General features: G+C 38.4%; 1 protein-coding gene across 1 annotated transcript in view; it reads left to right on the plus strand.

Moving 5' to 3' along the window:
- Positions 1 to 204: 204 nt before the first annotated feature.
- Positions 205 to 22,471, plus strand: part of LOC149251771 (large ribosomal subunit protein eL14z-like) — a 34,790-nt gene continuing 12,523 nt past the window's right edge. Inside the window, exons 1-2 of the mRNA XM_089459561.1 lie at positions 205 to 363; positions 645 to 746. Coding sequence (XP_089315687.1) covers positions 361 to 363; positions 645 to 746 — 105 coding nt within the window. The 5' untranslated portion in view covers positions 205 to 360. The remainder of the gene's footprint in view (positions 364 to 644; positions 747 to 22,471) is intronic.

The following is a 22,471-nucleotide window of genomic DNA, read 5'->3' on the forward strand; positions in this document are numbered from 1 at the left end:
CTAGTGTTCAAGGATGAATGATATCAGCTCCAATCATGTTATTTTGAGGATTCCATCTTCATTATGTACAAAATCTTGTACACGGCCACTTTGTTATTTAATAGTTTAAAACTCCGGTTGCCCTTGCATCATATTACCCTTGTTTGGAGTTTTAATGGTTTAATACTCCGGTTAATGTACTTTTCCACACCTGTGACTTGTACACGTCTACTTTGTATTTAATAGTTTAAAACTCGGGTTGCCCTTGCATCTTATCTGTGAGGAGGTTCGAGGGTGGGGTGTGTTAGATTGACTGGGGAAGGAGGGCACCATCATCTGGTTAACAGAAATCAGTGTCATCAGATCGCATCAGAGGCTACCATGGTAAGTTAGCACTTATCTTATCAGTCTGTTTGTTTTCTTTCTCTGCAGCACGCGTTTGTGAAAAATGAAGTTTAACGTTCTAGTTCATTCTTTTTCTATATTGATGCCATTTTGAGTTTTAATTAGAAGCGGAACGACCTTTCAGTCTGGCCATATTACATTTATTGTTGCAGCACTCTGTAATTTTTGGGCCGCTTATGTTTCCCAAGTGGTGCTTAGTGTATCATCATAAACTAGGGCTTCGTACTCATTGATAAGTGGATTGACGGTGGATACTGCAGCCTTTCAGGCGTTTTATCGAGATTGGACGTGTAGCTCTCATTAACTATGGTCCCGACTATGGAAAGCTTGTCGTGATTGTCGATGTTGTCGACCAGAACCGCGTATGTAGCCTTTCTCCTTTCTCGCTTTCTGGCTTTCTGTTCACATTGTAATTCTGTATGCTCTATGTTATTTTCAGTTAAATTTGCCACACCCCACTCTAATTGGACACAATTACCAATTATCTAGACGTATCAGTACACTATCTGTTAATGCGAGGTGCATCTCTGCAGTTGGGTATTCCACAATGTTCCTGAAAATAAGACCAGCTGAGATTTACATTTGTGGAGCCAGGAGTTGAGCTTTTTTAATGAAATGGATTTGGAGTTTTTAACCATTGAATCCTGCAAACCGTTTCGCCAATATGTTAACCCATTCCAGGTTCCGAAGCATATGCAGTCTCCCGAAACAGTTTTGGAATGTGCTCAGTGGTTTTTAGCGCTTTACAGAGCGTTTATGGACACTACTGGCAGTTATGAGCAATTTGTCACATCTTTTCGAATCTGCAAAATTAAAAAGGATAAGAAACCTTACACTAACCCTAAAAGTTCCGAAAAGCCCCAACATGTAAAATAAAAGTTATTTCAATGAAAAAAACCTTTTATGTTAAGTTCTGATTTTTCGCTAGGAGTAAACCAGCGATAGCAGGGTTTAAAATAAGATTTTGCTTCAATATTTTTTTGTTTTTTTGTTTGGTGTTTCTTTGTATGGCCTTCGAGGTCGATTCTTAGTGTTTCCTTATTTCATGCGGCTTCCAGTGTAGACTACCCCAAAGTTTCCAATAATTTTGTACCCTTGCCATGCTCCTGGAAATTCGTTCCTTGTCGTTTCCCGTTTATTGATCTGATACTCGTGGACCCAGGCGTAGAGAGCACGCCTTTACCGATGACATGTGCTTTATCAGTAGCTAGCGCCTATTTGTTTGCCTTGAAGCTGAAGTGTACCTTTTCATACCTAAACGTGGCAATGCCACTTATTATTGAAAGAAGTTTATTTTTGGTGGTATAAGGTCTCCCATATTATCCCAAAAGTATAATAACATGTATAACCAACATTTTACCAAGAATTTTGTGGGAAATTACATTGGCAACTGCCATTGAACAAAAAGAGGCATATTAGTACATAGGAGGGGCATTAGGTTGGTGAAATCGGGGTAGTGTTATCCTCATTGGGTTTGATTGCTCGAAAAAGTAATAAGTGTATTTGTGCTGGGAATCGGTGAGCTATTATGGTTAGCTTGGTTGAGGTCGTAACACACCAAAAATGTGTAAACAATGCATCACCTCTTGATTGTTGGTGGATACTTGACTCTTAGTACAAAGGAAGCTTTTTGAGATTTATAAAAAGGCATATCAAATATTTTTTTTTTAATTTGCAGAAAGTCTTAAAAAAAGGGCACAATAAATATTCAAAGTCCTCATTAAAGCTTAACCAAGCTAATATCCTACTCAATATGAAGGGCACAATGAAAACAGTAATAATTGCCTTGAGAAGCACACAAATAGATAGCATTATTATAATAGCTCAGTACAATGTGGTAGTAGTAGGGTTTTTGATCTCATCTTTTGGTTTGGGCGAGTAAGATGGTGGAGGTGGCTCATCAACTACTAATGGCTCTCAGTTTTCACCTTCATTTTTCTCCTCTTTGTTGGACCCCTAAAAAATTGTTTGGGAGGGGGAGGGCACATCACCTTGATATCAAGTGAAGGATGTAGGGCATTGTGTTGCCAATTGCAAGGCCAACTCTACTTATGCTCCTTGCTGATTTTTCAAGTGCAATAAATACAAACACTAATTTCTGAAAACTGGTAATTACTTCTAATTATGTACATATTCTTTTAGCACTTCCACTTTATCATTAAGCAATTACACTTCAGAAATTCAACCATAAATGTGTTGAAGAATGTAGTTATGGTTGGTCTTCATAACCTTGATGTATTTATAATACTATGCTAAAAAAACACGAAAGAATTAAATTTTTAAATTAGAAGAAAGAAAATTAAAAGAAAGGAAATAACAAAACCACTTGAAATGAAGATCCTTGAAAATAGCTCATACTCATGTAAATAACATATTTACCATAAGTTACTACCCACCATAATTTAATCAAGTATTTGCATAAAAGATGGGATAATGAACAAGATGTAAATAAATATACGTACTCGGAGTTATTGCCCACCATTATTTACGTGTTCATCAACGCTTTAATAAATATGAGTAAAAATGTAAATGTGCAAACTTACTAGAATTTAATTTACAAAGGGACGTGATCTAATTTACAAAGAGACATGTCTCTTGGGTATCTTGAGTATAAAATACTCTTGAAACTTTTCATTCTATACATTCACTTATCACTCACATACCTCTCTCTCTTACATGCGTGATCTCACATATCCTAAGTTTTCAACATTGTGACCTCTGTTTTCCTTTCATGGTTATTGGTTGAATTTTTGAAGTGTGATCTCTGTTTTACCATAGTTTAGAAATAGTGCTTGTATCCATTACCTTTTTTTTTTCAACATGGTATCAGAGCTTTGGTGAAGCAAGGAAGTTGAATATCACATCTAAGCCTATGCAAGGAAATGAGCTAACCTCTGTTTGTCAGCAAAGCTAAAGATCAAGGCACCTTAGAATAGGATTCAGAGAGCTTTGGTGAAGCAAGAAATTTGAAGATCACATCTAAGTTTATGCAAGGAAATGAGGTGATCTTTGTCTGCCAACAAAGCTAAAGATCAAGGCACCTTAGATTAGGGTTCAGATCCAACATAAACAAGTTATTTTTGTTCCAAAAGTTATGGCCTCAAAATCTAGAATGGTGATAATAAGGGGCCAACTTATAATTACTTGTGGTCTGTGATATAAGGCATGACATTGATTAATGCACTAAAGAAGTCTCTATGCTCGAGATATATGAGTAAGCAACTCTATAGAAAGCACTAATATGAAGTGTAGCTTCAGGCGCAAAGAAGAGATCAAGGTCAATCCCCTAAATCAATCCCTGCTAGAGTTCGATAAACCTTAGGAATGAGACCGAGCAACTGTGCATTGTGATGATGGATCCTGTGAAGCTGCAAGGATATTCAGTTTGAATTTGGGCCTGGTCATAATGAATGAGCAAGTCACCCTGTATGGTAGAGGCAAAGTATGCAACTTGATTCACAAATTGAGAAGCAGTTTGGCTTCAGAGGCTACTTGCAGGACTGTATGATGACAAATGAAAGGTGCAATAAAGCTCGAGTATATCTCCACTAATGAGTAGATAACCGATATTATATCAAAACCTCTTTCTAGAGGGAAGTTTGTGCACCTTCGAGACAAGCTTGGGCTTGTGGAAATTGCCTCCCTGGTTGAGAGGAAGCAAGGTTGATGATTGCATCATGGATATGGTTTCTTCCTGTGTTAAGTACTGTGACTAGAATTAGGGAAGGTATCCCTGTGTCAAGAACTGTGACCAGAATTAGGGAGAATGGTCCAGTAAAGGCTAGTTGGTGCCTCCCAATATCCTTCTTGGATCTATGAGAGAGCGAGAAAGTTGCTTGGATCTCTGAGAGAGTTGCTTAGATCTCTATTTAGAGAGGGCTGCTCAGATCGTTGAGAGAACTGCTTAGATCTCTGAGAGAACTGCTCAAATCTTTGAGATAATTGCTTAGATCTATGTTTAGAGAGAGCATGTTTTGGCATTCGGCTTGGACTGAGGCCATTTGGAGTTTCGCTTGGACTATTTGCACTAGTTGTGTGATGGTGAACAATGCCTAGTCTAGATACCATGAGGTTGAGGCGGTGACTGAATCATGGTGACTAGTTGATATTGATGTTGCACTATAGGTACTGAGTGGATGCCATGATTGTTATAGGTCAAGAGGGTTGCCTTGGATGATTGTGATGTTGTTGTTTATGATAATGATGATGATGCTTATCTTAATCTTGAATCAAGTCCCTTAATCTCATAAGGATTTGAAATGATGTCACTCTGAAAATGCTAACAAAGTCATCCTTTTGTCAAGTTTTGGAAGGCATTAAGAAAATGTCTCTGTTTGGACTGAAATATCAACGTGAAGTATCTTTATGAACCTCATGACCAGTATGTGTCGAAAGGAAGAACTGATGCTGCACAATGTTGAATTTGTCATGGGAATTCAAACCTACAAGAAGAACCATAAAGCTAATGCTTTAGAGTAATGACACCTCTATTATGCAAGCTGTGGATTAGATCACAACCACATAAGTAAAGTTTGTGACCTTTGCTCAGATTGAAGTATTGAACATACACTTTCTTTGAAAAATGTTACTATGTCGTAAACCTAGGTTGCAATTGATTGCTGAAAGTATATTTGAATTATACCTTTGAATAAAGCCTGCTATGACCTTTGCTGAGATTGAAGTATTGAACATACACTTTCTTTGAAAAATGTTACTATGTCGTAAACCTACGTTGCAATTGATTGCTGAAAGTATATTTGAATTATACCTTTGAATAAAGCCTGCTGGCAGTAAAAAAAAATATACTGAATTGTCTCTTAAAAACTATGATGATATATTTGGAAACAGAGGGAGAAGTTATCATAAGATTACTTGAGCCCAAAATATCAAGTTGTTGAATTGAAGAAGCCTGGCAATTAGCCTGGCAGAATCTAAAGATGATTCTTTTAAGGTCACTTAGTTGGCTCAAATATCTTGAGTTAGAAGGAAAGGCTGGCTCCTCTTCAAGCTTAGAAGTTCTAAGGCTTTCTTGATAAAGTCATTTGCAAACCCTGCACTATGACAGGTCAAGGACACAAATGAATAAAGACATTGAAGGTTTTATTGTAGAGAAAGTATTAATGCCAGGATAGATATCTTTCATCTACTGTTTAAGAATGATGAAGTTATTCTTTGTACATTGAAATGAAGGCCAAGCTCTTATGAACAAAATACTACTGCTTCAATTATTTAGAGAAAGCAGATCATCATTGGATTCTCTTGATTGATTGTTGACAATGTTGGATATGTGAAAGGGCATGTTGACTCTAGGATTTTGACATTTGATTATGAAATTGAAAATCTAGGGTTTGTAAACCCTAACAAGCAACAAAATCTTGAATTGGTCGTTTTCACTGAAGATAGAAATCTTAGTTCATGCAAGGAAGATATGACATCATGATGACATTATGGATGAAGCTGATGCAAGAAGGCCAAGATCAAGAGGGAGCTAACATTCTTCTCAAAAGTTGTTCTTCCATGGCCTCCTAGTGAGGATTGCAGGTACGTATTGAAGGTTGCCAATGGCTCTGGCAACAAAGGGAGAAGAAGTGGAAGAATGAAGCAAAGCTTGTGATAAAAGGATCTATCCCAGAATCGAGATTTGAAGATCTGAGCTTAAGAGGGAGCAAACAAATAAGCAAATTTGAAATATGCCTGTCTGTGACTAGATATGAGAGAATATAAGATTCTTCGAGCAAGAGGGAGATCATTTTTCTGCTCCAGTTGTCAAGACTTTGAAGAAGTCTCATAATTTAAGAAGGCCCTTAAGGATTCATGTGAAACAACTATGATATGTTGTACCAAAGAAGGGACAGATATAAAAACTTATGTTAGCTTTAGAAGGACCTCAAAATGATCACAATAGAATATGTCTCAAATTAAGAGGGAGTTGGCCACTGAATGTGATCTTGAATTGATGAAGCCTAATGAAATATTCTTTGCAAAAGTTTGATGATGATAGGAAACTGATTGGTTCTTTAATGAACTTGGTCTAAATATTTGCTTTGTAGTGAATACATTAAATCAGATGAAGCCAAAGTATGATCATTGGATACTCTTGTGGTATTGCTAATTATTGTTTGAAGTATGTGGCAAGCAATGAGCTTAGGTTGCTGAGATACTTTGACTCTGATTGGCTTGAAAGTACTGTCGATGGAAAGAGTAAATTTGGTCTTGATTGGGCTCAACAATGCTGTCTTGGATGAGCAGGAAATCGATTTTCATGGAAATTAGTACTGCTGAAGTTGAATATACAACAACATATGCAGTTTGTTGTGAATCAATTTGGATTCAAAGATTGCTTGCCGAGATGTTTGAGCAGGTGTTGGAATCAACCATGATATTTTGTGACAGTTAAAGTTGCATGGCAAGTTGAAGCAAATTGGTATCAAGTACCGCTACATTCTTGACATGGTGCAAAAGTGAGCAGGAAAGCTTCAGTACATCTCCAATTATGAGCAGTCGACTGACATTCTCACAAAGCCTTTGTCTCGGGCGAAGTTTGTATACTTCAGAGACAAGCTTGGACTAGTGGAGAACTCTTATATCAGTGAGAGGGAGCATTGATGTGACATCAACAGGTGCATGGCTTGAACTGTTGGTAACAATTGGAGTTGGGCTCGGACTGTTGATGGGTGGACAACAAGGGCATGGCTTAGATTGTTGGTGACAACAGGAGCATGACCTGGACTGTTGGTGAGATAGCATGAGGGACGAACATCCATGAAAGGAATGATCTTTGAGGCTCAAAGACTCGTGGAGTGGGTGCCTCTTTAGCATCATGGCCTAGAGAGGGGTCTTTGGATTTGGAACATGGGTTTCACTAGGGTTTGACCATGGGGGATGACAACCTTGAACTAGTCAGAGTACCTTGAGGTGATGCACCCGCCGAATCATGGTGACTAGTTGAATAAGTACCGTTGGGTAGGAGAGCTAACCTAGGTTGTGGTACATATTGATGATGATGCTGATGTAGGTCAAGTGTATTGACCTAGATAAAGATGCCATTGATGAGATTTACCCTTCTTTTTAGAAAGATCATGTTTATAGAAAACATCTGGATAGTCATTATGAATACCTCCCTAGCTAAGGAGCATTGAAGAATGTAGCTATGGTCAGTCTTCATAATCCTTGATGTATTTATAATACTATGTAAAAACACGAAAGAAAATTAAATTTTAAATCAAAAGAAAGAAAATTAAAAGAAAGGAAATCAACAAAACCACCTAAAATTAAGATCCTTGAAAATAGTTCATACTCACATAAATAACATATTTACCATAAGTTATTACCCACCATAATTTAAGCAAGTATTTGTGTAAAAGATGGGATAAGGAACAAGATGTAAATAAATATACTTACTAGGAGTTACTGCCCACCATTATTTACATATTGTTCAACACTTTTAACAATAAAAATGTAAATGTGCAAACTTACTAGAATTTAATTTAGAAAGAGACATGATATAATTTACAAAGAGACACGTCTCTTGGGTATTTTGAGTATAAAATACACTTGAAAATTTTCATTATATACATTCACTTATCACTCATATGTCTCTCTTTGACACGTGATCTCACATATCTTATTTTTTCAACATTGTGATCTCTACTTTCCTTTCATGGTTATTGGTTGAATTTTTGAAGTGTGATTGCTTGATGAAGATAAAAGAACTATAATATATACTCACAAGTAATTACCATAGTTCAGAAATAGTGCTTGTATCCATTGCTCTCTATTTTTTCAACAAAATGCACAAGGACAATAGAGATCACAATGCACAAAGACAACACAAGATTCAGCCTGGGAAAACTCACTTGGGGGAAAACCCAACCACCTTTTCCTTAGAGAAATCCTTTAGTTCAATAAGAGATGCACCTAATTCTGCTAGTCAACTATGATGGTCAAGTTGACCAACAATGCTATGGTCAAACTTGGTCAAACAACCCTCTTGTCAAGTCAATCTTCTGCCCAACAAACTTGGCCATGTCTGATCTGCCTAGGCTGAATTTCGGCCTTCCAAACACTGCCTAGAAACTCTGCGCTTCTGCCCAGAATTTCACATGTGCGAAGTCAAAGAGAGAGAGACGCTTGAGATGATTTCGTCCTTCTTCGTCCTTCTTTGCCCTTCTTCTTCACTTGGATGCCCAAAATATATCTTGTTGTGTGAGAGATCGAATGGTGCTTTATGCAAGAGGTCGAGTGCCTTATATATAGTTTTGTGGCTGGCTTGAATGGGTGTCCCTTCACTAGAGCTGACTTGACTTGAAGGAGGGTCGACTTGACTAGTTTGGGAGCCAAAAATTCAAAATTCAAAATTCTCTCTTTTGAAATCGACATGAAGAACATGTCTTATATTAATCATTATATATCTCAAGTGCTAAAATACTAATTATGAAGACCAACCATAGCTACAAATTTCAACACTTTTCTTTTCAAACACTTGTCTAAACTTGTTATAGGGCTTAAGATAACTTGACCTTTGTTTGGACACTTGTGAAGGCACAACTAGACATAATTTAGAGGGCTTGGATGGGATGTGGCTCATTTTGTAGCGGGCATTGCCTCAATTGTCCATTAGTTAACGTGAATGCTCAAAATCTAAAGAACACTTCTCCACTCACACTTGCATTTGTAATTAAATATTGACCAATAATGGAGATCTTGCTAATCCTTGACAATGTAATGCTTGGCTCCTCCTATTTAAAACAAAACGTGATAAATAAAATTTATGTTAAGCCACATTAACTTCACTATTCTAGAGCCTTTTGTCCCTTAACAAAGAAGCCTAAGAGTTGTGTTTGTGCATATTGCTTGCAAGATTTTCTACCCATTTCCACACAACTTGAGCTTTATGTAAAAACTAAAATATATGCTTGGGTGACTTGGTGTTACCATAAAAACACACATAGGGTGCAAGACTTGTTTGGTCAAAGGGTCAACGTTAACTTGTGAGGCATGACTTGGGAAAGACCCAGGGTGGATTTGTCAATGGTAATAAATAAAAAAGATAATAAATACATATAATTTCAAGAAAAAATATATATTTTGCATCAAAATTTGATATGAAAGTTTGCATCGTATAAAGTGCAAAAAAAGCACATTTGGATATCCAAAATTGTACAAGTATGTACATGAGATATAAAAAAATGCAATGGACCATCGCACAAAGCAAAATAAAAAAATTGTTAAATCTTGACCATTTATTAAGATTAACAATGAGTAGAAGAGGCCTTGGCTTTGGTGTCAATGATATGCTCTGAACAAGTCAATACCTCCTCAATAGATGATGGCTTGGGGTCTTGATGGCCAACAAGATGTTGAATGATCCAATTAGATGTTGGATTGTCATCTTCCATCTCAATCACTATGAAATTGGTGTTGTTTGAATTGTTTGAAGTGTTAAATGAAATAGTTTAGAATATACAATTTGGTTTTGAACTTTGAATCATTGAACCAAATAAAAACTATACTAAAGCAAACGATTTGGCAATGAGAACAACCCTTGAAGGGTTATGTCTCAGTTGAACAATTAGTACCATTACGACTAAGGAGAGAGTTTCATACACGCTTCTGCTATGAGCTTTGATTGAATATTTAAAGAAATCTCAATGACAATGATTGTGTTGATGATGCAAATTGTTATTAAGACTCCCTTCCACATAATTGATTTATCTTCCTTCACATCTCCCAAAATCTTGTGGCCTTGTAATTAATACCTTTGCTATTTTTCTGAAAGGGATCCTTTGACTGAAATCCTCCTTACTGTGTGTTGACTTTTATTGGTCTTAGTGATGGTCTGTGGTGCTCTTTTATTTGCTTATGCCATGTTTGATGTGGATCTTATTTGTTGGGGTTTCTTCTTCTTTTCTTGAGGCTGGTGCACTAATTTATTTGAGGGATATTGGTTTGAGAAGTAGTTATCTAAAAGATTTGTTTTTGTAGGTTGGTTTGGGGTGAATCTTTGATGACTATTCATGTGTGTAGTTTGTTTTACACCTTGTGTGACAATTCTAATGTAGGGTTGGTCCAACATTGCTTGTGAAGGGAGAATTAAAGTTTGAGAATTAGAGGTGAAGCTGGTGCATTCAGACATCTCCTAGGTTGGTTGAGACTCTAGAGCTCCCAAAGCCCATGGAGTTGGCGGGTTGGCTAATAAGGATAGCGAAAGGTTGGGTCCAAGATCTAGTTAAAGCTTGGCTAGTTACATCTAGAGTTGTAAGGAACCTAGGTAAATGTTTCACTTTCATAATATTAAGAAACTAAATTTAAAAAATTTGAAGTTTATAAAAATAAAAAAAATGAAAAAAACCTGTCCATGATGATGAAAACTAAAAAAAGGGACCATAATGCCTATAAAACTCTACAATAAAATAAATAGACATAGATCCATCTTAACCCTAGACCTTTGTATGTTGGTTTAAGGTGAGTCTTTGATGAATGTTTATGTGTTTGGTTTCTTTTACAACTTGAGTGACAAATCCTATTTTAGGGTTGGTGCAAGATCTCTTGTGAATGGAGAATTAAAGTTTGAGAGCTAGAGGTGAAGCTGGTACATTGCGACATCCCATAGGTTGGTTGAGGTTGTGGAGTCCCCAAAGCCCCCATGGAGTTGATGGGTTTGCTAATAAGGATAGTGAAAGGTTTGGTCCAAGATTTAGTTGGACCTTGGCTAGTTGCATTGGGAGTAGCAAAGTGCATCTACAACCTTGGTAGGTGTGTCACTTTTGTAACATTAGTAAGCTAAATTGAAAAGAAATTGAAGTCTATAAAAATAAAATATAAAAAATGTTGTCCTTGCTAATAATAACTAAAAAAGAACCATAACAATTATAAAACTCTATGATAAAATAAACAAACATAGATCTATCTTAAGATCAGATCTTTGTAGGTTGGTTTGGGGTGATCCTTTTAGGAATGATCATGTTTGTAGTTTGTTTTACGACTTGAGTGACAATCCTAGTTTAGAGTTGTTGCAACACTGCTCGTGAAGGGATAATAAATGGCTGAGAGTTAGAGGTGAAGCTGGTACATTGCAACATTCCCATAGGTTGGTTGAGGTTGTGGAGCCCATGAAGTTGGTGGGTTGGCTAACAATGATAGTGAAAGGTTGGGTCCAAGATTTAGTGTTGGACCTTGGTAGGTAGATGTGCCACCTCTATAATATTAATAAACTAAATTGAAAAAAATTGAGGTCTATAAAAATTAAAAATATTTATCCATGATAATAAAATTGAAAATGCCATAACAATTATAAGATTCGATGATAAAATAAATACATAGATCCATCTTAACCTCAGATCTTCTAATCATTGAGATACTTATGTCTTTGTTTCTTTTGATCCCTCTTGGTGCTTATTAGTTTTGGGGTTAAGATGGATCTATGCTAGTTGGCATGGGTTGAGGGATATCACTAGTAGGAATCCCATGAGGGCTAGATTGGGAGAAGGAGGTAAGGAATGAGGCATACCTACATGTTGAGGTGTAGATACTAGAAACTCTGAAATAAGGGCAAGTTGTCGTCACTAGTGGTTGGGAAGGCAAGGATCTTGGAAGGTTTCTTGGTTAGTTTCATTTGCCACATTATGACCATTGGTTTATGTTGAAGGTCTATGTCTAGATTGGTGTTGGAGATAAGAATTTAATCATGTGGAGAGGTGAAGATTTGGGTTGGTTGGGAGATGGTGCTTGATGTTGGATGGGAGGACCTTTTGAGAAGTTTAGGCCTTGAGAGTATTAAGGTTCAACACCTCGGAGTCATGTTGATTGATGGGGGATAGGTTTGGCATGAGTTAATAAATATCTAGACATATTGACAAGAGAAGTAAAACATGGATTTTCCATGCTGGATAGGTGAAAGCCTATGTTGTGCGGGGACATGTCCCCCCCAAAAATACTCACGTACCTTGTGTTCTCGTATTCCGGGGACTTTTGGACCCTTAGGAAACGTCTCCAAACTGTTGGGGACTCCATTGGGGACTTAGGGACTTGCTAGCCATCCCCAAAACGTTCCGGACAGATTTCAGGGATGTTCTGGACAGATTTTAGGGATTTTTTTGGCAGATTTCAAGGGTTTTTTTTGGGAAGATTTCAGGGATGTTTTGGGAAGGTTTTAGGGATAATCCAAACATAGAGCTTCAATTTTGACAATCATGGACATTGATGATTGGACAATATGATCATTTTTCCCAGTCATTTTTTTGGAATGCATTGAATCTAAATTTTTTGTACAAGTTGTAGCTCAAAACATGGGTTTTGTGTGATGGGTTTCATTTTGGATTTCTAGTGATTTAGATATTGGATTTTCAATGGTAAAATTACAAAAAGCACCCTCCATGTCAAGAAAATGTTTTAGAAGGATGATCCTTGGTTATTTTTCTTGTTCTTTCTTAAAATCACCTTGGCTTTTACATATTGTATGTGGGTTTCGAGGACTCATTCAAGTTTAGTAAAAGAATGTTCAATGACTTAATTCACATGGAGCAAACAGCTCAATGATAATACAAAGATATTTACAAGAATAGAAACATCAGGTTTCTATGTAGAATATCGAACAAAACAGTTTCATCTAAGAAACTGCTAAAAGAATAAGAATAGAAACATCTAAAAGACTGAGCATTACTAAATAGAGATATAGAGATATATTCTAATACCCTCCCTTAATGCTCAATCTATTTACAACACCAATAGACCCGCGAAATTTTACAAATTGATCAGGACCAAGAGGCTTGGTAAAAATATCGGCGGGCTGCTCTGTGGTGGGAACATAGTGCAACTGAACTGAGCCGTCTTCAACCAGCTGTCGAATGTAGTGGCAGTGAGTTTCCACATGCTTTGTTCGTTCATGAAAGACAGGATTCTTGGCAAGTTTGAGCACTCCCTGATTATCACAAAACAAAGAAGTAGGCCCTGTCTGAAAAACATGCATATCTGCAAGCATACGACGAAGCCAAACTGCCTCACAGGCGGCCTTAACTGCTCCCCGATACTCTGCTTCTGTTGAGGAGAGAGCCACTACCTGTTGCTTCTTACTAGTCCAAGTAACAGCTCCAGATCCTAGACTAAACACATACCCAGCTGTAGATTTACGGTCATCAACCGAACCGGCCCAGTCAGAGTCAGTGTAGCCACTGAGAACAGGAGTGGAGCTGTGAGTATATAAGAGGCCATAATCAGAAGTACCACGCACATATCGTAGCACCCGCTTTGCTGCTATCCAATGATCAGCTTTAGGAGCTGACATAAAGCGAGAAATGTAGCTTACTGCAAAACTGATGTCAGGTCTGGTAGCAGTAAGATAGATGAGACTGCCCACTAATTGCCTGAATAAAGTTTCATCCACAAGAGGAGAGGATGACTGTGCTGAAAGTTTGAGCCCTGGTTCCATAGGAGTCGTGGCCGGTTTGCAATCTTGCATTCTGAACCTTTCCACAAGATTTTTGGCATACTTGGACTGAGAAAGAAAGATCTGATTTTCAGTCTGCCACACTTCAACCCCCAGACAGTAATGAAGAAGTCCCAAGTCTGTCATCTCAAAAGTTCTGCATAGATCTTGTTTGATCTCATGGATCAAATGTGCAGAGCTGCCAATAATGATAAGATCATCCACATAGACAACTACAAACAAGATATCATCATCAGTATGCTTGATATACAGGTTTGCATCAGATGGACTTCGCTGAAAACCCTGATCTGTCAGATACTGATCAATTTTTATGTACCAAGCCCGAGGAGCTTGTTTCAATCCATAGATTGCTTTAACTAACCGACACACTTTCTGTTCTTGACCAGCAACCTTGAATCCTGGAGGCTGCGTCATGTAGACTTCTTCTTGGAGATCACCATTTAGGAAAGCACTTTTTACATCCATCTGATGAACTTTCCACTTGAACTGAGCTGCTAGGGCAAGCACCAGCCTGATAGTACTCATCTTGGCTGTAGGAGCAAAAGTCTCCTCATAGTCGATGCCTTCCTGCTGTGAAAATCCTCGAGCCACAAGCCGAGCTTTATATTTGTCTAAGGTTCCATCAGCTTTGTATTTGACTTTATACACCCATTTGCAGCCTATGGGTTTTTTGTTTGCAGGAAGATCAGAAAGAGTCCATGTGTGATTCTTCTGAAGACTCTGAAATTCTGCTTCCATAGCCTGTTCCCACTCAGATATACCCTTAGCTTCTGAATATGTTTGAGGCTCAAAAGTACTGTGAAGGTTAGCCATAAGAGCAAAATTGACTGTAGACTGTTGTCTGTTCTTATGCCTAGAAGTTCTACCTTCAAGGAGCTCATCATCCCGGAGATCACCTATGGTTTTAGCCCACCATTTTGGCCGAAGAGAAGAAGAACCAATATCAGGTTTAGAGGGACTAATATCAGGAGGAAGAGAAGCAGGCTCAAGAGCAATAGGGACAGCAAGAGGGGGATTAGCTTCTGGAGGAAGCTCAGATAGAGTAGTATCAAATCTTGATGCTACATCATCCCTCCCATCAGATGGACTGACTGGAAGAAGAACACTGTGAGGCGGATCCTCAGAACGCTGCTCAGAAGAAGAAGACTGAAAGAATCCTCTGTCTTCATCAAATACTACATCTCGACTGAAGCTAAGTCGACCAGTGGCTATATCTATCAGCCTATAAGCCTTGTGATGATCACTGTAACCTGTCATCATGAGTTTCTGACTTTTGGAATCCAACTTAGATCGCTTAGCAGATGGAATCCAAACATATGCAACTGAGCCAAAAACTTTGAGATGACTGATCTTGGGCTTACGACCAGACCACACTTCTTCAGGAGTCTTCCCTTTAACAGCCTGAGTAGGGGATCGGTTAAGAAGGTAAACAACAGTAAATACTGCTTCAGCCCAGAATTTGTTTGGAACACTCCGGTGTTGTAACATGGAACGAGCCATTTCAACAACCGTGCGATTGCGACGCTCGACAACACTGTTCTGCTGGGGAGTGTAAGGTGTGGTGAATTGACGTTTGATGCCATGAATATCACAGAAGTTGGCAAAAGCTGAGGAACAAAATTCCCCCCCATTGTCGGTCCTAAGGGTCATGATATGACAACCAGATTCGTTTTCAACTAAAGTTTTAAACTTCTGAAAGGTACTAAGAGCATCAGATTTATTTTTTAAAAAATACACCCACATCTTTCGACTGAAGTCATCTACAATAAGTAAAAAGTATTTGCAAGCAGTTATAGAAGCTGTATTCATAGGACCACAAATATCAGCATGAAGTAACTGAAGTACCTGGGATGCGCGCCAAGATTCTCCAGTTTTGAATGACGACCGATGTTGCTTTCCCGCTTGACAGGCGCTGCATACCCCCAACTGCTGAGTCTGAATATCAGGTAATCCTGACACAAGTCCCTCCCGAGAGAGCTGAGAGAGATACTGCATATTGAGATGCCCATATCGCTGATGCCATAGAGTACTGATGGGAGAGACACGAGCTGCTAGTGCCACTTCTGGAAAGTCACCGGTGTCAAGTAGCCTGTATAGACCATGGTCCTCGAGGCCAGTAGCAACTGTCAGACTGGTTTCCCTGTCAATGATGGAACACTTGTGTGCACTGAACACAACATCAAGCTGAGGAGAATTCCTCATAATCTGACTGACAGAGAGAAGATTAATCTCCATACCAGGAACATAGTATACATTTAGAAATATGAGCGTGCGTCCACCAGACTGAATTTGAACTGTACCCCTGCCAGCAACAGTGTACTTTTCACCTCCACCAAATACAACTGAATCACTGAAAGGTGAAAAGTCAATAAACCAGTCACGCCTGTGAGAGAAGTGGCGTGATGCACTAGAATCAATGTACCATGCAGAGGAAGGAACATGTTCTGAAGACCTTTTAGCCATAAAGGCGTAAAAGGCAGAATCTGTCTGCTCGGAATGTTCTGCAACATTCGCTGTCTGATGTGACCCTCCCTGTTTCTTTTGTTCAGCAGCAATCCTCTGCCTGCAGTCTTTCTTCATGTGACCGAACTTGTGACAGTAATTACACTGTACACTTTTCTTCCTGTTAGGATCAAAAGACTGAGATGATCCTCTCTGCTGAAAAGACTGAGAGGACTAATATTTTGCAGCAAATGCATTTTCCAAGGGCACTGATGAAGTACCACTACCAAACTGCTGTTTCCACCTATCTTGCTGCAGAAGTTTGGTACATAAATCTGAAAACTTCAGATCAACATTTGTGGTTGTAATGTTGAGTGTTTCAATGAAGTGTTCATAAGATTTTGGTAGACTCTTCAGGGTAATGACTACCATATCTTCTTCCTCCATGGTCCGACCAATGGCGTCGAGCTGATCTCGAATGTCTTTAATTTTGTTGAGATGTTCCTGTAAAGACATATGTTCATCCATCATGATGGAGAACAACTGATTTTTGAGAAAAAAAGCTCTGCTTTTATCAGATGTCTCATGCAATTCTTTCAACTGTTGCCAGATTTCAACAGTTGTCTTGCCAGAAGGGATCTGTGGTAACTGATCATCAGCGACAGAGAGCTTGAGAAGCATAACAGCCTCTCGATTTCGATCATCAAATTTATCTTGATCGGTCCCGGCTGTACCTGGACGAAGCTCTTTGCCCAAAATGAGTTGATCAAGACGCCTGTACTCAAAAATGGTCAGCAGTCTTTGTTTCCAAATGTTATAGTTGCTGCCATTAAACCGTTGATTTCCTTCTAACATCAGATTGGTAAGTGTGGCCATTTTCACAAAGAGAATACAAAAGTATGACACACAAGAACAATGTAGCTGACTGTTTATCCTGATGTTAATTAGAGAACAGACTTTGTCCTGCTAAAAACAATGTTACCCAGCAAAGACCAACTTTGTCCTGCTAAAAAAAATTTACTCAGCAAAGGTATCTCTCCAGTCTAAATCAATGATAATCCTGCTAGCACAAAATATAAATTTCTGAGAGTTTAGTTTCCCACAGGAGCATGCACCAAAACCCACAGGTGTATAGCTGTGTAAAGAAGGCTGACAGGATACCAAAAAAAATCCGCTGATAAAAAATTCTGACAACCAGAACTGCTGATAAAAATGCCGGCAACCAAAACCACTGAAAACAAATTCCGGCAAAGACCACGGATTGGTAAAGCTGATAAATTAAATCCCAATATCTAACCACGATGGCCCACGTGAGCTATCAAGCCTTCACGTCTCAACTGGAAACGACTCAGCGTGTTTCAACTGCCACAGGTTATCAAAATATATATATGAACCACGATCTAACCACGATGGCCCACGTGAGCTATCAAGCCTTCACGTCTCAACTGGAAACGACTCAGCGTGTTTCAACTGCCACGGGTTATCAAAATATATATATGAACCACGGGATTTCAAAAATCAACTGCCACGGGTTATCACATACGGGCTGGACCACGGATTTTCAAACTTCAAACTGCCACGGGTTATCAAATACGGGCCGGAAAAATAATCACGGGTTTCAAAGCTATATAATCACCACGGTTACGTGCAATACACAGGTTACGTGAAATACCAAGCGAAATACAATGAACCACGGGCGTATGACAGAGCTATAATGAACCACAGGCGTATGACAGAGAACCACGGGTTACGTAACAGTGTTTGCAAGATACAGCGATTGCAAAAAAAAACAGGTTACGTGAAATACAATGAACCACGGGTTTGACTTATAAATCCACGGGCTTCAGATCCACGTGGTTTGACTTATAAATCCACGGACGCTTGCAAAACACACAGGATGCGTGATATATAATGAATACACAGGTTGCGTGATATATATATAGAGCCACGGGTTTCAAATGAATGTCACGGGATGCAAAATGTATTGCCACGGATACATAAGCCACAAGTTTGACAGCGTTTAATCAGCAAAAAAAAATTGACAGATGCTCGCAGATCGATTTTCAAAACACAACTCCGATTTTCAAACAAACAAATGAGTTTTGAAAGTAGAACACCTGGATCACGAATGCTGAGAAATTCCACGGTGTGGTCGAGTAGCCGCCAGGTGAAGAAGAAGATAGCCGGATCCGTGATTCCAAGCAGAACTGACCAGCCAAAAAAAAATCCCGCTTCCACGAAAACAGTCACCGCCACAAAGTTATTTCTTTAATAAAATGATCATGCAAGAGAAGAATCCATTTCTGTATCGAGATGGACGACTGTAAGCTTTTATCACAGCGAGCAAAGCCGAGGCTAAGACTCAGTGAAGGCTGCCTGGCTTACAGAGGGCTCGACCTTAGAAAGGACTCAAGAGATTACGATGCAAAGAGAATTACTGTTCAAGAAGAATCTCTTAACCTTGCTCTGATACCATAAAAGAATGTTCAATGACTTAATTCACATGGAGCAAACAGCTCAATGATAATACAAAGATATTTACAAGAATAGAAACATCAGGTTTCTATGTAGAATATCGAACAAAACAGTTTCATCTAAGAAACTGCTAAAAGAATAAGAATAGAAACATCTAAAAGACTGAGCATTACTAAATAGAGATATAGAGATATATTCTAATATTTAGTGCTTCCATCATCCCAACCCCAAGCATTGTGAAAACAATCAGATAGTTGTGAATTGGATTGAGTACTAAATGTTTAAATAAATTCCTATTCAATCCCCTTCTTAATCTGAAATATGAATTTAATATCATTAGAAAACCAAATTATTTTATAGTGGTTTTCAACACAGCTATAAAAGTTTGCAAAACCTATTGAAAAGGGAATGTCTTTTGTGTTTAACATAGTCATCATTAACAAGAAATATGAGGAAAAAACTAATATAAAGATAGTGGTTTTCAACACAGCGATAAAAGTTTGCAAAGCCTATTGAAAAGGGAATGTCTTTTGTGTTTAACATAGTCATCATTAACAAGAAATATGAGGAAAAAACTAATATAAAGACAATTCTCCTTGATAGATTGTTCATGGACCTTATTACAAATTTAAAGTAGTTACACTTAAGTTTCCTAAAGCTAAAGCTCATGTCTAGTGGCCAATAATGGAATGTCACTCAACCCCTTTTCAAATTGTTTGAGATTTTAATTGGCGAGTGTAAGGGTTGTGCATAATACTAGCTTGAAACAACTACAAATGTTGATATTGAATTATATACATATATATATATATATAGTCATCCCCAACCCCCCGTCCCCTGAAAATTTGGGGGTGCGCTCTAGCCGTTCCGGGGAGTCGTCCTCGCTATTCCCCTGTCCCCAAAACTAGTGCAACATAGATAGAAACCTAAGGTGGCAACTCTACTTTGGAAAGTAGTTAGAGAGAAGGTTGAGGAGATGAAAAAGGAACCCTTGAGAGAGAGAGAGAGAGAGAGCTTTTCCCAAGGGGAAATTGGCAACCCTTGAATATGAAGTAAATGGTCGAGGGGAAGTTCCTAGTTAAGTTGCCAAAATATAGGCTACATACGATAAATGACATCAATAAGGGCAACTTTTCCAAAGAGGAATAAGTTTGAAAGAAGTGTAGACAAGAACATCCCTTCTCTATGAAGTGAAGGTTTGAAGGGAACTCCACACCAGGTAAACAATATAGATAGCAACAACTTTTCCTAAGAACAAAATTTTGAAAGAAGGATGTTGTTTTACCAGTGCAATTCAAACTAGTATAATTTTTCAAATTTGGTAACTACTTCCAGTGATACAGTAGACATCTTTAGATTATTCAATTTGACTTTTAGAGCATTTCAATCATCAAGTAGTTACACATGAAAAATTACAACCATCAACAATACAAAGCAGAGGAGATCACAATAAATCAATGAGACAAGAGACACCAAAAATTAGAGACACCAAAAATTAGGCTAGTGTCCAGGGCAAAACCCACAAGGTGAAAACCCCACCTTTCTTTCCTTATGTGAGAGTTCAATTTATCAATTTGTACATCAGTCATAATAGCATGTCATTCACAGTGATCTTCAAAAAACCATATAAACAAGACGGACCATCATGGTAGCTCAAGTCAACTCTCCAATTCTGTCCACAAGACTTCCTTTCAATTCTCTCCATAAGAGGTCTACATAAGCTCCAAGAGGGTCAGAACATTGACCTCATTTTTAACCTCAGATTAATCTCAGTAGAAAGTACCATAGACCTTCATATTATCCATAGAGAGTAGCTTCAATCCTTTACATTCCTTTGCATAAGTGTAGAAGTGTCATGAAACTTTCGCATGAGTCATAGAGTAGCTTGCATAATCCACAAAATAGTGCCAGAGAGAAGGCTTGCATAAACCACATAATAGTGTCACAAAGAAGGCTCGCATAAACCACAAAATAGTGTTAGAGAGAAGCTCACAGAACCACAAAATAGTTTCACAGAGAAGGCTCACATAAACCGCCATAGAAGTGTCACAGAGAAGGCTCGCATAATGACATAATAGTGTGATAGAGAAGGCTCGCATAACAACATAATAGTGTCATAGAGAAGGCTCGCATAACCACAAAATAGTGCCATAGGTCCGCAATGTTTCACAACAAATAATGAACCTCAGATCCACACAAAACAAAGACATAGGAAATGATTTGAATCTGCCCAAAAATGAGAGCGAATAGGCCCAATATATACTTATTTGTCCATGCGAAAAGATGTGTCTTTTAGGCAGGTGGACATGATCTAGGAGGGGCCGACTTGAGCAAATTTAGGCCGACTTGGTCAAGACATAAATTCATAATTTCTCCTTTGTTTTGCCAATGAAAATACCGACCGAAGTTACCAAATTTTTACCACTCCCTCTTAGCTAGGGAGATACTTTTCATTCTCTCTCAAGAATCTCTCCGACCAATCCATAGGTCTCACAACCACAGCCTAAGGGAGAGATCACAAGTCTCATCGTAAGGAAAGATACATAGCATCATGGCTTCTAGGGCAGTGACCAACTGACCAATGAGATCAATCAATGAGGCCAAACCAATCATATATACAAGGTACATCTCCCTAACCACAAACAAGTTCTTCCGACCCACAACTTAAGGGAGGAATCCTTATCTCAATCCTCGACTATATAGTCTCACAGTCAATGACCTAAGGGATAGAACTTATCCTTCTCCACCAAACCATAGGTCTCCTGACCACACCCTAGGGAACTTCAATCTCCTTGACCAAACCATAGGTTTCCCGATCAACACCTAAGGGAGAGATCACAAAGTCAGTGTCCTCGACCAAACTCATTGGTCTCCTAGTTAAAACCTAGGGGATCACTTCAAGCATCTGAACCAAACTCCTCGACAATACAGGTCTCCCAATCCACGACTTAAGGGAGTATCCAGGACAATCTTCTTGACCATAACCTTGGTCTCCCAACCAATGCTTAAGGAAGATTGTTATGATGCTATCCAATCAATGCTCTCTCTCCAAGAGGAATTCTTAGCCATTCCAGGTTTCTCTCAGAAGCAAACATCAACAACTTGCTCAACAACAGAAAAATATACTAAGGTCGAATCCAACAAACAATAAGTGGCTTCCATAGAAGCAAACATCAACAACTTCCTTAACAACAGAAAAATATACCATTGTTGAATCCAGCACAAGATCAAATAGAGAAACAAACAACTTCTGAAGTTAAAATCAATTACATTTCCAGATTCAATTTTGCTAAATGCAATAGAAACATCCATGTCATTCAGACCAATACATGCAGTCCAGATAAAGTTAGCAATTCATGCATCAGGTGGTTCAATGAGCTCAGAGGGATTCATCAAATCAATAACAGAGTCTTATAGCTTCTTCAAATTTTCCTCAAACAAGTGTCCATGGACTCATAGTCCATTATGCCACAATTTCAGCAAGGATTTCACTAGGCTCGTGCCATAATTTCAATCTTACGATTCTTCAATCTACTCCTTCTTATATTGAAGAGGTCCTCAACGCTTATCATAGCAGAAAAATCACAGGCTCATCTTCAGTAGATTTGGATCAACATCATTCTTCAAGACATCTAGCCATCTTCATCTTGGAAGTCACAATTGACTTCTTTTTGTCATAGATCAAAACATGCTTCAATTAGGCTAATCTTGTCTGCTCCCTCTGAG

The sequence above is a fragment of the Pinus tabuliformis genome, chromosome 7 (assembly GCF_031772625.1).
Source record: "Pinus tabuliformis cultivar Carrire ecotype Pingquan chromosome 7, CPIR1, whole genome shotgun sequence".
NCBI classification, from domain to species: Eukaryota; Viridiplantae; Streptophyta; class Pinopsida; order Pinales; family Pinaceae; genus Pinus; species Pinus tabuliformis.